Genomic DNA, 15595 nt, shown 5'->3' on the forward strand with positions numbered 1-15595 from the left:
ACGGGATCGGGAGGATCGATGAACTGAGTCCCCGCTGAGGGATTATGCTCCATGATTTGCCTTCAGTGTATCATTGAGGGCTATGTCTTGCCTCTACCTGATCAGCACCGGAAGGGAGTTCATGCGACGATTTCATCATAAAGCCTCTCCAACTTGCTAATCTAATCTAGCCACTATACGCAGTCACCATGGTCTTAGGCATAATCACGTTGGCCACGATGGTGCCGACGATGATCGGCTTAAACGAGGCGACCCAGTCGACTCGGGACAACGAGGAAACCAGACGCGAAGCTGCCCGCAGACAGCGTTGCCATCTGGTGGCCACCTGCGACATACGCGAAGGCACACAGGAGCAACGCCAACAGGTGCACAATGCGCGAGTATATCTTGGACCGGACGGAAAGGTACACACGACGTCCTACGTGAGAGACAGATGATTAACATTTTGACAGCTCTACATCACAAAACATCCTCCCCCCGAATTCGTTCCCTTCAATGGCCGCTTCTTCCAACACCCGTTATTTCCCCCGGACAACACCGCCGGACTGGTGACGATGTCGGGGGAGACGCCGCCCGTGCTGCGATGGGTCTTTGTGGACGCACAAACCCACCAAGTGCGATGGGGCGGCCGACAAGACAGCGAGGGACACCTCTGTGGACCGTATGATTGGACCCGCGACGAAGCCCAGATCACATTGGAAGGCTGGGAGGGGTGGCTGGCGGTTCGATTTCCCGAGGATCAGGCCCGAGAGCACGGCATGGGGGGTTTGTGGAGCGGCGGCAAGGACATCTGGCGATTGTACTTTGATCAGAATGACGATGGCGCGGATCTGCCAGGCGACGCACAGGCGCTGGAGATCTGTCTCGCTCGTGTTGCTGCAGAGTCATGACAATCGTGCTGAGGGGCAAAAGGTTGGGGATGTGAAGGAGTCTAGTGTTTACTTAGTGCTGCCAATAAACAAACCTCATTAGTGTCAGCAGAAGGCAGCGGCTCGTCCGCCAGATCCTTGGAATGAGGTGGATCGTGTTGACAAGAAGGATAGGAAACTGATGCTAGATTCTGATAGATTCCAAATACTTGCATATCCCCGCTCCAGGATGATCATTCCTTCCAATCATTGTTTGCTATGGACTGACCCATCGCAACCTTCAGCCAGCCCAGTATCCTATCATGCAAACACACGATAGCTCATAAAGAAGCTCCACAGCAGCCACCAAGAGCTCGATTGGAGCTTTGGCGCGATCTATCGCTGGACTTATGACGGTGTCATTGAAAGCTGGGGACCAATCCCTTGCAGATCAGATGGATCTCCAGGGAAGTAATCTGCATGACAGGAAAACCCTGAAGCTGACAGATCATTGCTATGAGCCTGTGGCTTTGGACACAATTTATCACCCGGAGTGAGGATTCGGAGTATAGCGCCATGGAATGTGCTATTACTTCTGAAGACATCGCTCCTAATTGATGGACCTTACTTTGCATACAGACTTATAAATTCCTTCGCTCACTAAATTCTAGAAGTATGATATATCTCACGAAGACGTGGACGAGGTGGGCGAGGGCACAGACGACACAGGCCCGGTAGGACTGCCAGGCCATTCAGGGCCCCAAAAACCAGCATCGTTCCAGTAATCGTCTGGCCCTGTACAATAGGTAACACCCACTTTGAGACTCCCATCACAGTCATCCGGCGAAAGCGACGGATTTACTTCCATGAAAAGCTCCGCGGGAATCCCATCATGCACACAGATCATTGCGCACGTCTCGCCGGCCTCGACCGTGTGCCATCGCCCACAGAACCAGGGTGATCCCTCGGCAACTGTCGCATCTTCGGGAGGGTCTATTGACATTGTTGTGTAGCCCGTAGTCCAGGAAGGCCCGGACGTGATGCGGTCACTGACGAAGTCCTTATCGTTGTATGTCCCTCCCTGTGGGGAGAGGCAGATTACGCTTCCAATGATGGGCCTCGTAGGCTGGAGATCGAGGCACTCGAGATCAAGCCATGCATTGTACTTGCGCACAGTGTTCGGCATGAATCCATGGTCTATCTCGATGGAAAGGCAGGTGTCTCTGTCTTGCAGGGTGTAGGTTCTTTCGCAACTCAAAGGGATGCATATTTCTCTGCCGGCGATCAAATTTGAGCAGTCATTGATCAGTTGCGCATTTCCTGCCTGGATGGCCGCCGATGCCACGCTGTATTGCAGAGCAATTGTGTCGCAGGTGTCGCCGTCCTTAATAGTGTAGATGATATCTGATAGACACATCGGCGCTGGCGTCTCTGGTATATGCACCAGCGGTGATGGGATCTCCGTTGTTCCTTTCAATCCGCAATTGGTATGAAGAGTCTCCAAATTCTCCTGGGACCGCACATCATACGCAGAGTACGCACTGGCCTGCATCATGATGTACTTCTGTGTGTGGCAATATGAACACATCTCCGCCAGGGGCATCGAATCGATCCTCTCGACCGCCGGGTACGCGTCAAGTATTTCTTGACAGTACTTTCCCGTCGTCGGGTCTTTATAGCAACTCTGGTTGTAAGCCGCATAGATATAGCCGCCGTACCGAGTAGGGTCAGAGTTCCCTAGAGTCTGGCCGGCACAACTAATAGAGGCGTTGTCGAACCAACGTTTGAGGCTACTCCCACAGCTCGCGGCACAGATCCTGTCAGCCTCGGTGGAGTCCTCAAAGTAGCGACCCGAGTTGGGATGTTGGAACGTCTGCAGGAACGGAGCACAGTGGATGGTCTGGGAGAGGGCGGCCTTGCAGGTAGGTGTCAGACTGTCGACGTCTTCTAGGTCCTCCAGTTCGTAGATTTGGAATCCAGAGAACATTTCTTCGCCGATGACCTCGTTCAGGAGGGATTTCTGGAGTCCGTCCGTGTTGCTTTGTTGAATTCTGTACTGATTCGACTGCAGGTATTCCAATGGGCCTTCATTCGCCAGCTCCTGAGCCTCGGATAAGCTCAACGGAGTACCCTGTGCGGATGCAAATCTCACATCAGTGGAGAATAGATCTCCGACTGGATCATGAAGCATATGGCTCCCGCCGCTATGAAGTGACCCCTGGTGCGCTTCGACGCAACTGAGAAAGAACATTAAGAAGAGCCACCGGCTCTCGTGAAGCGACCTATCGAGTAGACAAAACATTGTCGTACTACGGACTCGAGAAGGTCGGGGGAAATCAAGACATGAAAAGGATGTACAATGCGCTTTCGGAAGCGGAGAGTATTCTCTATGAGATGCCCAGCCCTGAGACCTTTCCACTGCTTTCCCAAAATCACATTGCTTAGAGACAGGGAGGACAGCCTCGGTCCAACATGTGCAGGGATACCATTGTAGAGTTACATCCGTTGTGACTAGACACTAACGCAGGAACAAGCCCACTTTTGTCGAAGCGATGTACTAACACCGACCACGCCACTAGACTCAATGAACCGGTGGAACATAGCCAATGCTCAGAAGACGTGACTAACCTCGCTTAGGGTAGTGGCTGATGTATATGGTGTGTTTTTTTCTGAAATATGCACTGAGACATTGGCGGAGCAAACTCCGATGTGTTTAGTGCCCCAAAGGTGAGGCTCTAGGATGCATGGTGGTCATAGCAGTACAAGGACAAGGACGCTTTGGGCAACTATCGAACTCCTGGGGTGACATCGTCTTGAACATGGAGTAGTTAGCCCGGAGTAGCAAAAGGGGGTTAATGAAGCCAAGAGACGTTAAGAGGTGCTAAGGAATTTAGGGCTCTCTGTGTCCGTTGGAAGCCTCTACGATTGGTGAGGTTCTATGCTAATTTCCATGTACGGCCTCGGATAACCGGACAGAAAGGTATAGCGGTGCAACTGTATTAAACGACGAATACCCAATATAACGAATAGAATGCCGTTTGATGGTCGGGACAAGCGGCTCATGATGTTCAATTTCATTGTCATAGCTCTGAAGATCTTTTAAGAATCGACTGAACCTTAGGTTCTCGTCGAGCTCTCTATTGCATTGTTCCCAGCCGTACCATCATGGCGCAGCTATCAATGATTAGGCGGCGAAAGCCTCTGCTGATCGTCTTTCTGTTGCTCCAATGGTTTTGTACACAAGTAGTCTCCCAAGACTACAGTGTCACAAACCCATGCGCTACAGGTTATTGCTCCAGGTATGTACACTTTTGGCACATACGTCGCGAGACGTACTAAGAGCTGGTCACCACCTGCCAGATCCGGATATTGTAACGTTGAGGATTATTGCAGCGCAAGTCGCTGCGCCTCTACAGACCTAAGGAAGTCTCCATTGATGAGAGATCCAAAGGAAAGGGACCCTTGTGTGGCACGCTGCGATTATACGGCCACTACTGGGGAATTTTGCGGTGAGGCCCTCATGTTTTCCTTTCGGAAGTGGGAAGCCAAGTAACTGATGGACACATACTGATCGGCATGGATAGGTACCCAAAAGGTGGACAGACCAGTCTGTAGGAAAAATCACCGTCTCTCTCGAGTAGTGGGATACTACGAGGGTTGGTCACCTACTCGTGCATACAAGCCATTCTATCCGCTGCAAATTCCGCCGAATATTTATACGCATCTGAACTATGCATTCGCAACTATAAACCCCAGGACCTTTGAAGTTGGACCCACCAGTCGCAAAGAAGCGATTCTTATGGAACGTCTAACAGACTTGAAAAAGTCGCAGCCCTCATTACGGGTTAATATTGCCATCGGCGGCTGGACATTCAATAACCCTGGACCAACCGCAAGTGTATTTTCAGACCTAGTTCGCTCTGAAGCAAATCAGAAGAAGTTCTTTAGGTCTCTTATCTCATTTATGTCCACATACGGATTTGACGGAGTCGATATTGATTGGGAATACCCAGTCGCCGATGACAGGAACGGTCGACCAGAAGACTTTGACAACTTTCCCAAGTTCATGGCCAACCTGAAGAATGTCCTGATGTCCACGTGTGGTCGGGATGAGCTCAGCTTGACACTCCCAAAGTCATATCAGTACCTGCAGCACTTTGATATCAAGGCCCTGGAAAAGAATGTTGACTATTTCAACTACCTGTCCTACGATGTCCATGGAAAATGGGACAGAGGTAAGCGGAAAACTGCAACAATGGAGAAAGCTGGCTAACTGATATTCAAGAGAAACAATTGACTCGTGCCGTTTTGGACTCCCATAGCAATCTGACCGAAATTCGGGAGGCGATGGACCTGCTCTGGCGCAACGAGATAAGCGCAGATAAGGTATTACTTGGATTGCCCTTCTATGGGCGAGTCTACACCATGGCCGATGACAATTGCAAGAATCCCGGCTGCATGTTTGCGTCCGCTGGAAACCCCGGCAGGTGCAGCAGACAGGCTGGTATTCTTCTCAACAGTGAGCTCGATGACATCCGCAAAGAGAAAAATATCCAGTCCACGTTGGACACGGATGCCGCTGTCCAAATCTTGACCTGGGATAGGCAATGGGCCACATATGATGATGATAAGTCCATACAGTTGAAGCTGGACTTTGCGCGCACAACTTGCTTGGGTGGAGTTGTGGTCTGGGCCGTGAGTCAAGACACTTACGATGGAACATACTCCCGTGCATTGTCTGGGATTACTCCTCAGCCTCTTTATATAGCTTAATGAGCTACAGAAATTACAGTAATGGCACCCTGTCAAAATCGGCAACAAAAATGGACTTCTTGTGGTCAGTCATGCACGGGGTCGGTTCTAGTGAACAGGGGACGGTTATGAGGAACATACATTTGGTCAGTCTGGGGCAGGATGGCTAATTATCTGCTCTATAATACATCTACGGAGCATTTCAAGAGAGAGGAGAAATACGACATATGGATTATGAAGAGATTCATGATCCTTTCCCCCCATTCTCTTGTTTACTGCTATTCTTTGCTATTTATACTCCATTTCCATTGTTTTCGGAACGTAACCTGGGCTTCATTTAGCTCGAGACCATGGCTGGACGCTAAGTGCTTACTAGTAAGCTTAGTGCCGAGTGATTTCGTATGACGCACTGCCTACTGGCTATAAATGAGTGGCCCCTAGGTTGAAACTGCCTTGGTCCTTGGACTTTCAGTGTTGTTCGCATCCACTACCATAATAGCACCAAGGCTGATGAATTCGCTACCATTAGAGCTTCTGCAGGAGATATGCTATATTGTATGTCCTCGTCTATCAGTTATTTGGTCGGGCTGACGCGATCACACACTAGCTCAAGGACGATGACCCTGGTTCCCTCAGGGCACTGAGCCTTGTCAATTCAAACGTGTACCAGATAGCAGCCCGCTGTCTTTACGACAAGGCTTCGATTCGATTTACTGATAGCTCAAATCTGCGGCACCTCGTGGCGGAATTTACGGACGATGGCCGTGGACGGCCGTTCTTGACCCACGCCACCAGGCTAGATATCGTGGCCCTTCCCGAGCGCGTTCGCCGAATCCGTGGAGGAGAAGGCGGAGGAGCTCGGCATGGATTTGGGGTGGTCGACAAAGGCGTCACCATTCAAGACTTTCTTCCTCGGACTGTTGGGTCCTTCATGGAGAGATTCATGTCTTATTTTGACCTGCCAGGCTACCGTCTCCGTTCGAGTGACTTCCCGAGGTACTTTTCTGAAAAGGACTGGGAGCCGCTAGTTTCTCTGATCAGTCGGTTGAAGAAGTTAAAAGCGATGCATTACGCCGTGGCTAATTCGTTTCCGAGGTCATTGCTTGATGCCGTCCATCAACATCACCCAGAATGTGAAATCAACATCTGGAGCCCTCAAAGCCTCCGGCTGGACACTCCAGGTGTTGATCTGGAATATACTTTCAATAGCTCTCGTCAACCTTCAGAGGTCAGCAACGACCCTTTTGATATGGAGATCCTCCGCTCGCCCTGTCTCCAAGCGATCAAATTAGACTATCCACTCATTACGCGCGGATGGCCCAACGGCATATTCCACCCGTATCAAATGATCCCGTACGTTTGGCAAGCACCCAATCTCAAGCATGTCTATCTACAACTCGATACTCGCTGGCCGGGCGATTTGTTAGATGCCATTCAAAAGCTCCCTGAGAGCAGCGCCCATGGAGATCAACGGACGACCTTGGATTCTTTTGCTCTGCAATCGCAAATCCTCGAGGAACCCATTCTATCAAAATGGATTCAAACAATGGACTTTTCCGCTTTGCGGAGCCTGCACGTCCCCAGAATAGACTACCCGTCTTCCTTGAAAGATGCAGCAGCGGGATTAGTGAACCTGGAGAGGCTGTTCATATGTGTTGCTCCCGGGCGAGACGGATGGGAGCAGATATCTGGGGAGCTAGAATGTATCTTTCAACGGCTCAGGCCATTGAAATACCTGTCCCTCGAAGCCCTCGAGCATGTTACATTCCTTCATACGATTCTTGGGAGGCACGGCCCATCTCTGTTGGGTCTTATGTTAGAGCCCCACGAGACATGTCGGTCACGTACATCTCCTCCTCTGAAGCCCCAATACACCGGATGGGCATACCCATTCCTGGATCATGTCCATCTGCAGCGGATTGCGGAAAGTTGTCCCAATCTAAAGGAACTTCGCATCCCTATTCGTCGGACAAAAGGTAGCAACGAGGAAGTCCGCACTTACCGATCGCTGGGGAAATTTTCTCGTCTTCAGAACTTGATTCTTGATCTTTACGGGAACCCACGCCCAGTGATCTCAAAAGAGGAGGGGATATTCTCAGATGAAGGCGTGGGAAGATCTCCTCCAGTACATGTGAGTCTCCGGGACGCATTCATCAACTTTGCTACGGATAGTGCACTAGCAACGGCCATCTGGAAAGAGATTTCCTCTCAACAGCCGATCCGAAGTTTGCTCCGGCTTCGTGTGTCTCCGTGGGGTTATAATATCCACGACGAGGAGGAAGTCTATGCATTCCTACAGTTGGCGGGGTCATACCTCGTCACCCACGGTGGAAGAAAAGTCGTCGAGATCGGAAGGGATGAAAAGAAAGACGAACAGGAGGCTCTCGCCGAAAGGGACGAGTTTGAAGATACACGGCCGTTTAGGGTGCCCCGGAGGATTACGCGAACCCTCCACTCTATTTGGCCACCAGAGTCCAGTGATACGGACTGGACTACTAGCTGGAGGAGCTTTCCTTTGCAAACTGATGCTTGATGACGAGGAGTACCGTGCTGGTCCTCCCACGATATCGGGACCACCATTCCTTAGTATGTGATATCTGTGATATCTTTTCGAGAATGAATTTGATGTTAAGTGAAAAGCATAGATTTCTTGTCTTTATTCAATGGATCCGAAATTTCTCAATAATTGAGGTTTCGAATTCTAATGGAATGCGCCACTATATTCTTCTACAGCAGATAGGGGACCCTCTGATGTTTATATCAGACCAATTCCATAGAATAGCTGGACCTATCCTCAGAAGAGCTGAAAATGGCCACTATTGAAGAACAAAACACTAAAACGATGTGCGTAGTATTTTAGTCTGTCGGACCTAGGGATATTTGACGGTGACCTGGAACACCCCTTCGCTCCCGATCCGGGCAGATATTTACTGGCCGAATGGAACACCAAAGACGGTTCTTTTTATATTTCCCCTCTATTTCTGCCAATGAAGATGCTAAATCAATATCTATGGCTATAGAAAAAAAAAATAGTAGATCCTCGAACGGAAGCTATAGTGATAATGTCAGATGTTAATACCGCATATCCTGCTGGGAAACCAATATAGGTCAAAACATATTCGCAGCTTTTCATACTATCTAGGTACCCAACAGACTGCCGGATTGAGATAGTTCCCTATGTGTCAAAACAAATGGCTGTCATATCCTTCAGGGGTAGAGGCAAAGCCGAAGTTGCAAAGAAGGGGCGTGGAATGGACGACTGACATTCCGCTTTCGGTAGGTGATGAACCAACGGAGTGGCGGTCAGAAATATGCGAGTCGATGCAAGTATAACCTCCTCGCTGCAAACAGGATACGAGTCAGCCATGAATGAGGTCGAAAGCGGGCGCGTCCGCCCGGATGCCATATTTTGTGATCGTCTTGACCAGAGGAAGGAAAAGATATCCACCGTCCTCAACTTTTCATTCATTCAGTCATGAAGATCTCATACTTTTTCGTAGCATCGCTAAGCTACGTATCGGTGGCTCGAGCCTCTCAGTCATTCGAGGAAAGATGCACAGACTTCAGAGACTCGATTAACAGCCTCCCCAATGTGCAGGCTACGATCGTGGAGTATGTCGCGGGGTCGCAGAACGTTTCGCTGCCGGACAATGACCCTTCCTGTAACCAGAGCTCGCAATTCGTGACAGCGGATATTTGTCGAGCGGCCATGGTGGTCAAGACATCGAATTCGAGTCAGATTGTCATGGAAGCATGGTTTCCGCGCAACTATACGGGTCGGTTCCTCGCTACTGGGAATGGTGGTTTCGGCGGCTGTATGTAGGCCTTCACATATATTTCTCATCTGTCCGAACTTTAACATCGCTAGGTATACGTTACCCAGAGCTTGACTACACAACGCGTCTGGGATTCGCTGCGGTCGCGACCAACAACGGCCATAATGGCACGTCTGCGGAGGCCTTTCTCAACAGTCCCGAAGTCCTTAGGGATTTCGCCGATCGGTCTATTCATACAGCCGCGAAGGTTGGCAAAGAACTCACTAAGCGCTTCTACGCAGAAGGGTTCCGGAAATCCTACTATCTGGGCTGCTCCACGGGTGGCCGTCAAGGATTCAAGTCTGTCCAACAGTATCCCCATGACTTTGACGGTGTCGTGGCCGGTGCCCCAGCTGTTCATGAAGTGAACCTGATCTCATGGGCCGGACACATCTATGAGATAACCGGAAACAAATCCGAGGAAACATACCTCCCTCCCGCGCTGTGGAACATCGTGCACAGCGAGGTGATGAGGCAGTGCGATGGACTGGACGGGGCGCAAGACAACCTCATCGAGGACCCAGATCTTTGCCATCCGACTTTCGAGAACATCATGTGTCCATCCGACAACAAGAGCAACAACGGGAGCCTTTCCTGCATCACCGAGGCACAAGCAAATACGGTGATCCAGCTCATGTCTCCTTATTACAACACCGACGGCTCTATGCTCTTTCCGGGGATGCAGCCCGGATCTGAGACGGTGTCATCGGCGCTGCTATACACCGGCGTACCTACCCCTTATGCTAAGGAGTGGTTCAGATATGTCGTCTACAACGACACCAACTGGGATCCCACGACATTCAACATCAAAGACGCCCAGGCGGCTCTGAAGCAAAACCCGTTCAACATCCAGACGTGGGAGGGTGATCTTTCCAGATTCCAGAACGCCGGAGGGAAGATCATCACCTATCATGGGATGCAGGACTTCTTGGTCAGCTCCTTCAACTCCCGCGAATACTACAAGCATGTCCACGAGACGATGGGGTTGGCCCCAGACCAGCTGGACGAGTTTTATCGGTACTTCCGGATCTCCGGCATGGCGCATTGCTATTATGGGGACGGCGCCAGCTATATCGGAGGCTCGGCTCCCTCGGCCTACAGTGACGACCCAGAGGATAACGTCCTCATGGCTATGGTGGAGTGGGTTGAGAAGGGAATTGCGCCAGAATTTATTCGGGGCACCAAGCTTGATCAGGATGGCCATCCTCAGTATACTCGCAAGCACTGTCGGTATCCGCGGAGAAATGTTTACAGGGGGCCGGGTTCGTATCTTGACGAGAATGCCTGGGAGTGTGTTCTTTAATGGTGGATCGTCTCGTCGGTGCAGGAGTTATTGGCGTTGGAACAATAAACAATCGGTTTTCATATGAATGGTTACTTTTTAGACACCCAAAACCATGTGGCTGGAGAGCATGTTATAAAGCCAGCCCTAAGAGTATAACAGGGGTTGTCGCGCTACTAGCTATTCTTAGAATTCAAGCAACACCTAGAATTGCAAACGGACACCACATATAGCACACATAGAAACAAACCAAGCCCAGGGATATCAGAAAATTATGCCATGTGCCCCGTACTTGCCTTTATACAGGGTGTCAATCTCCCTCAGCACTTTGACTGAAGTCGCCTTGTTGTATTTCTGCGCCCATGCCTCAACCTGGCGTGCTTGAATTGCACGCCCGCCATTTGACTTGACACATTCATGAAGATAAGCCACAGCATCTGCAGCATCGTACGGCCGCTTGTCCGGCTTCGTAAGTCGGTCCATCTTGCCGCAGAGTGCGTATTCCCAAGGAACAGCATAGACCGTGAGTCCAGGTTCATTGAACAGGACGGCATTCTGGCGCTGGGATGCACCCATGAGTTCCTGTTCCAGCGTCCGGGTCAGAAACAGGGACATGGAATTGTTGAACCAACTGGCTCCGAGTTGAGATTTGGAACGTTGCTGAGCATATTTGGACGCGTCTCTGAGAAGCCGACTTTGTTCATTTGCGCCAAAGAAGTCCACATCACCGGTTGTGTGACGTGAACGAAGATAGATAGTGTTAACTGCACCGCCGGCAACATAGATGGTCAAATGGGTACGTTGTTGGCGAAGGTATTCGGCCATGTACCGGAACGCGCGAAGCAACTGGTCCCGATTGATCTCAAACGATCGGTGGACGACTGGCCGGCCGGTGTTATCTCTCTGAGGAGTCGGAATCATCTGGAGCCCACCTGATGGGCCGGAGATCTGGGGGCGCTGCGCTTGCTTTGCGGCCTGGCGACGTCGAGGGCCTTTAGCTTGTTTGGAAGAGCTATTCCCCATCTTAGTCCGGGTGAAAATGTGATGGGTTGACTGTAGGTAGTAGAGAGTGCCTAGAAAGTGCAGAAGAGCTGCGGATATCTAGATGCTTTGTTTCAATGGGGCATATCTATATATGATCAACCCGTTGCCTGTAAGCGCCAGTCAAACAGGGGTTGTAGCTCTTGGATCCTTCGAAGTTCGAGTAGGCGCTTGCTGGCGGGCGTGCCCTGGGCATCAAACCTGTGAGGAATACACCATACCCTATGGTTATTCATAGGATAAAGAGCCAACCTGCTCATTTCTGTGCTACGGACGCATTAGAGTCCTTCGACGAGACCCTAAAGCAGGGATAGAAGGCGTTATAGAAGGCGAAGGAGGGAGAAACCACAATATACAGCGTGCACTATAGAAAAGTTGATGTTGGACCAACTGTTAGAATCAATAAAACCAGAAGACTGTCTTTGTAACGCAAGAGAAAAGCGCATAGTATCAAGCAGTTAGTCGCTCGATAATAATAGCTACTTCATGGTTCAAAAAAGGTCAATCCTCTTGGGGCTTAGTAATCTCAAAGGAGGGCGCTAAATAACCAACAAGGAACAAGGATCATGATTATTGCGCTAGGACTAACGTCCAAGCTGTGTAAGAGAACATCAGAACTCTCTCCATACGATGCAGGCATAAGAACAGAGAATGCGCCTCATCCCCCGATGGCTGCAATGCCTCTGGTGGAGGTTTTCATCTCCCGCATATCCCGTCTTTCCCCCGCCGACGCCCGAAGAACTCCTCGCGCATCCCAATGTCCACCGTGAACGACTCTTCAAACGCGTCCATCGAATCCCTAAAGGCGAATCGGAAGACACACCATTATTTTCACTCTACCGTCTGTATGAGCACCTGGTTCTGAACGACAACGTTGGCCTACGCAACGAAATCGAGTATTTCTGGTACGCGAAGTGGCCGGTTGCCGCCATCCCTGACCCCCACGACGCATCCGCATCTCGCTACGCGGTCCTTTCAGCCATCCCAGCATTGTTGGTTGAATCATTCAACCGGCGGATTGAGTTGGGTCTGCCGCGGAAAGCAGACGCCATTATCTCACGCGAGGAATTGGAACAGTACCAGAAGGAGGACAGGATCTTCGAGTCGGTCCCAGAGTGGACGAGTAAAGTGGCCCGGTTAGAAGAGACCTTGGTGATTCCTCATGAGAACAGTGAGGTACTGGAATCATTCGCGGATGAGCGGGCCAGTGCTCAACTGGCCGCGAAAAATATCCTGCATTGGCAACCTCATATTCACTTTGTTTAGCGGCCGAGTAAGCTGGCTTACGAGCCACGAACATGATAAATTGTTGCATTATTACAGGTAGCTCACAAAAAATCGACGACGACCGCGTTCTTGCGTTCACTGGTCGAAGCACCCGGTGCCACGGCGGCGTTGACGACAAGGGTTTCTTGGGGTCGATCATCATCCCTCCTGGTAATTGAGCATTGAACCGTCCTCTGCAGAGCTCCGAGTAAACTATATCCTTCCCATCGCATCTGCAATCCATTCACAACGTGCTGGGTTCCATGATGCTGGATAAGAGCCAGACCATATGCCCCGTGGATATGCCCACAGACCACCATCTTAGGGCGCACCCTTCGTATCTCGCGCAACAGATACCCGTCTCCCTTCACCTCGACCTTCCCGTTCGGTCCCTTCTCACCATCACAGTCACCATAGAGCGCCGGTGGTCCGTGAACCACCAGTATATCAGTATCATCGGGGACCCGCCCGGTCCACACATCCCGAATTGGGGGGTATTGAAAAGCCCACTGGCCAAATTCTGGCGTCAGTGGACACCCGTATATCTTGACCCTGCGCACTTGCTGTTCCCCAAGACAAGGAACCGGCAGTTCCAAGGTGACAGCTTCATCTTGCAAATACCGAACGCCGCCCCAGTCCAATTCCGCCCGCTTTGCAACAGAGTCTTCTGTGCGAGTAGGAAACTTCGTATCGCATGCCTCGTCTATGAGAATGTCGTGGTTTCCCGCGATGACAATCTTGTGAGTATGCGGCTGGGACGACAGCCATCGGAGCTGCGCTTGTACCTCGTCAAAGGTCCCATGGGCGGTCAGGTCGCCTGCGTGGACCAGGATATCACCGGGCGGAAGAGGAGGAGTGGCATTGTGCGTGTCTGAGATGCATATTATGCGGATCGGCGGGAGATCGTCTTTATGGTTTTGGAGAGCAATCGGCGTTGGTGGTGGTTCCTGTGGAGCGGACGGTGTGGGCTCTCCGAAAAGGAGAGTGGAAAACGGCTGGGCTACCCGTTCCAGCCACGACTGGGGGCGCGACTGATTGTACGGGAAGGGGAGCAGGTGGTTGTTCATTTAGGGGCCGCCCAGTTCCAAAGACCTCCCGTCGTTCCTAGATTGTATCAAGGACGGTTCAGCTGTTCGGACTCCTGCGATGGAGAACGTAGTCCCAATTGGGTTTAGGGCCAACGTGACTGCCTGTTTGGGATTAGGGCGTTCCCCATTTCAGTCTGTATTGTACAGTATACTTCGATTTCTCTACCCAATAAAGAGCCCTGAGTCGAGTGATGAGAACATGATATAGGTAGATATGCTGACTAGGGGGTGACGTATTGTTATTCACAGTTTCTCACAACTCCATACCGTGAACGTTGCTGAGAGGAAGTAAGCATAGCTAATGAGTTCACAGTCGCCTCTGGCAGATCAAACATCGCCTTACGACGACTGGTGTACAATACTGATATTGTACACCTGTAGGCACCGGATGGATCACCACAAGAGGTCTTGGGAGCCTTCTTCGGCACCCCCTGTGGATACCTTTTACAAGGGCTCGATAGAAACAAAATCCCGTCTCAGCCGGCGATGCCAAGGCTGCCATTATATCCATTGCGATCCAAAAGGAGCAACTCTTAAAACGACGCAAGATACAGGGACAACTAGTCTCACCAGCTATCATATAATGGTTAGACACGGTGGAGCAGATGGTTGCTGGTAATCTCCGCTGGAGACTTACGGGTCCTTTTGCTGGTTATTAGCCGATATCAGATCTGGTTAGCTACCGTGCCTCACTCATGGTGAGCAAAGGTCTTGAGAGTGTAGGGTCTGAGTCCCTCAAGATCTAGAGATTCGTCCACGCTGATGGAGATGTAATTCTGAACAGTATACTAACGACCCCTTGCCCCCTTCCTACAATCAGTCATGCCCGCAATCATAGCTAGAACAGACAGTTCAGCTATTTACCAATCTCTACAGTTAAGTGGAAAAGAGAGGCGACCTAATTTCTATCAAACCGTTGTCTGAGTACGGAGTACAGTAGTGGATGAAAAGGAGCCTACCCCGGAATACAGTGCCGAGGACCCTGTCGGAGATTCCCGCTTAGGCGCCGGAGTCGCCACCGACAAGCGCTAAGCTGGAGGGTCGTTTAGAACTTAGGGCGTTTCATGAATAGAAAAGGGGGTACCAAGAAAGCTGATTTCTCAGATTGTCTTGGATGTTGGGGATGTGGTTGGTCTGGAAGGGAAAGCCCATGCTCAATAAATTCGAAGCACGAAGATCTGTGGCGCTAGGAGAGGGTTTCTAGAAAAGCGATAGGCCGGGTAGTGAGACATCGGGCGGCGGTGGCTACCTGGCCCATGGAAGAGCGATCCACCAGGGTCTCGCTATGCAAATTCTGTCCATACTAGTTAGCCCTACAGCATCCTTATTGGAATCATCGTGTTCGGTATATTTGCCAAAGAATTACAGAGTAGAAACAATTGTCAACATCGTATTTCTCATACAATAGCAGCGATAGTGATATCTACCGTAGGTATCTCTTATATCTTATTATATATCTTTTCTTTTTCCCCTCTCGACTAAAAGTAGGGCTCTAGCGCCCTT

At 50.6% G+C, this 15595-nt stretch overlaps 8 protein-coding genes across 8 annotated transcripts; 5 read left to right on the forward strand and 3 right to left on the reverse strand.

Annotated features, from left to right (window-relative positions):
* Positions 1–188: 188 nt before the first annotated feature.
* On the forward strand, positions 189–890 carry ATEG_02208 (uncharacterized protein; the record flags this gene model as incomplete). The annotated part of the gene is made up of 2 exons (XM_001211386.1): positions 189–422; positions 453–890. 2 exons carry the CDS (start codon positions 189–191, stop codon positions 888–890), a joined length of 672 nt encoding a protein of 223 aa, XP_001211386.1.
* A 643-nt stretch (positions 891–1533) lies between these two features.
* Positions 1534–3039, reverse strand: ATEG_02209 (LysM peptidoglycan-binding domain-containing protein; the record flags this gene model as incomplete). Its single annotated transcript, XM_001211387.1, has 1 exon — positions 1534–3039. One exon carries the CDS (start codon positions 3037–3039, stop codon positions 1534–1536), a length of 1506 nt encoding a protein of 501 aa, XP_001211387.1.
* Positions 3040–4013: 974 nt separating this feature from the next.
* On the forward strand, positions 4014–5621 carry ATEG_02210 (uncharacterized protein; the record flags this gene model as incomplete). The annotated part of the gene is made up of 4 exons (XM_001211388.1): positions 4014–4147; positions 4209–4357; positions 4433–5083; positions 5134–5621. The coding sequence occupies 4 exons, from the start codon at positions 4014–4016 to the stop codon at positions 5619–5621; spliced, it is 1422 nt and encodes a 473-aa protein (XP_001211388.1).
* A 910-nt stretch (positions 5622–6531) lies between these two features.
* On the forward strand, positions 6532–8133 carry ATEG_02211 (uncharacterized protein; the record flags this gene model as incomplete). Its single annotated transcript, XM_001211389.1, has 1 exon — positions 6532–8133. The coding sequence occupies one exon, from the start codon at positions 6532–6534 to the stop codon at positions 8131–8133; it is 1602 nt and encodes a 533-aa protein (XP_001211389.1).
* Positions 8134–9075: 942 nt separating this feature from the next.
* Positions 9076–10718, forward strand: ATEG_02212 (uncharacterized protein; the record flags this gene model as incomplete). The annotated part of the gene is made up of 2 exons (XM_001211390.1): positions 9076–9415; positions 9469–10718. The coding sequence occupies 2 exons, from the start codon at positions 9076–9078 to the stop codon at positions 10716–10718; spliced, it is 1590 nt and encodes a 529-aa protein (XP_001211390.1).
* A 243-nt stretch (positions 10719–10961) lies between these two features.
* Positions 10962–11720, reverse strand: ATEG_02213 (uncharacterized protein; the record flags this gene model as incomplete). Its single annotated transcript, XM_001211391.1, has 1 exon — positions 10962–11720. One exon carries the CDS (start codon positions 11718–11720, stop codon positions 10962–10964), a length of 759 nt encoding a protein of 252 aa, XP_001211391.1.
* Positions 11721–12389: 669 nt separating this feature from the next.
* ATEG_02214 (uncharacterized protein) lies at positions 12390–13004 on the forward strand (the record flags this gene model as incomplete). Its single annotated transcript, XM_001211392.1, has 1 exon — positions 12390–13004. One exon carries the CDS (start codon positions 12390–12392, stop codon positions 13002–13004), a length of 615 nt encoding a protein of 204 aa, XP_001211392.1.
* Positions 13005–13066: 62 nt separating this feature from the next.
* ATEG_02215 (metallophosphatase domain-containing protein) lies at positions 13067–14071 on the reverse strand (the record flags this gene model as incomplete). Its single annotated transcript, XM_001211393.1, has 1 exon — positions 13067–14071. The coding sequence occupies one exon, from the start codon at positions 14069–14071 to the stop codon at positions 13067–13069; it is 1005 nt and encodes a 334-aa protein (XP_001211393.1).
* Positions 14072–15595: the final 1524 nt, after the last annotated feature.

Source organism: Aspergillus terreus, genomic scaffold, assembly GCF_000149615.1.
Source record: "Aspergillus terreus NIH2624 scaffold_3 genomic scaffold, whole genome shotgun sequence".
NCBI lineage: Eukaryota > Fungi > Ascomycota > Eurotiomycetes > Eurotiales > Aspergillaceae > Aspergillus > Aspergillus terreus.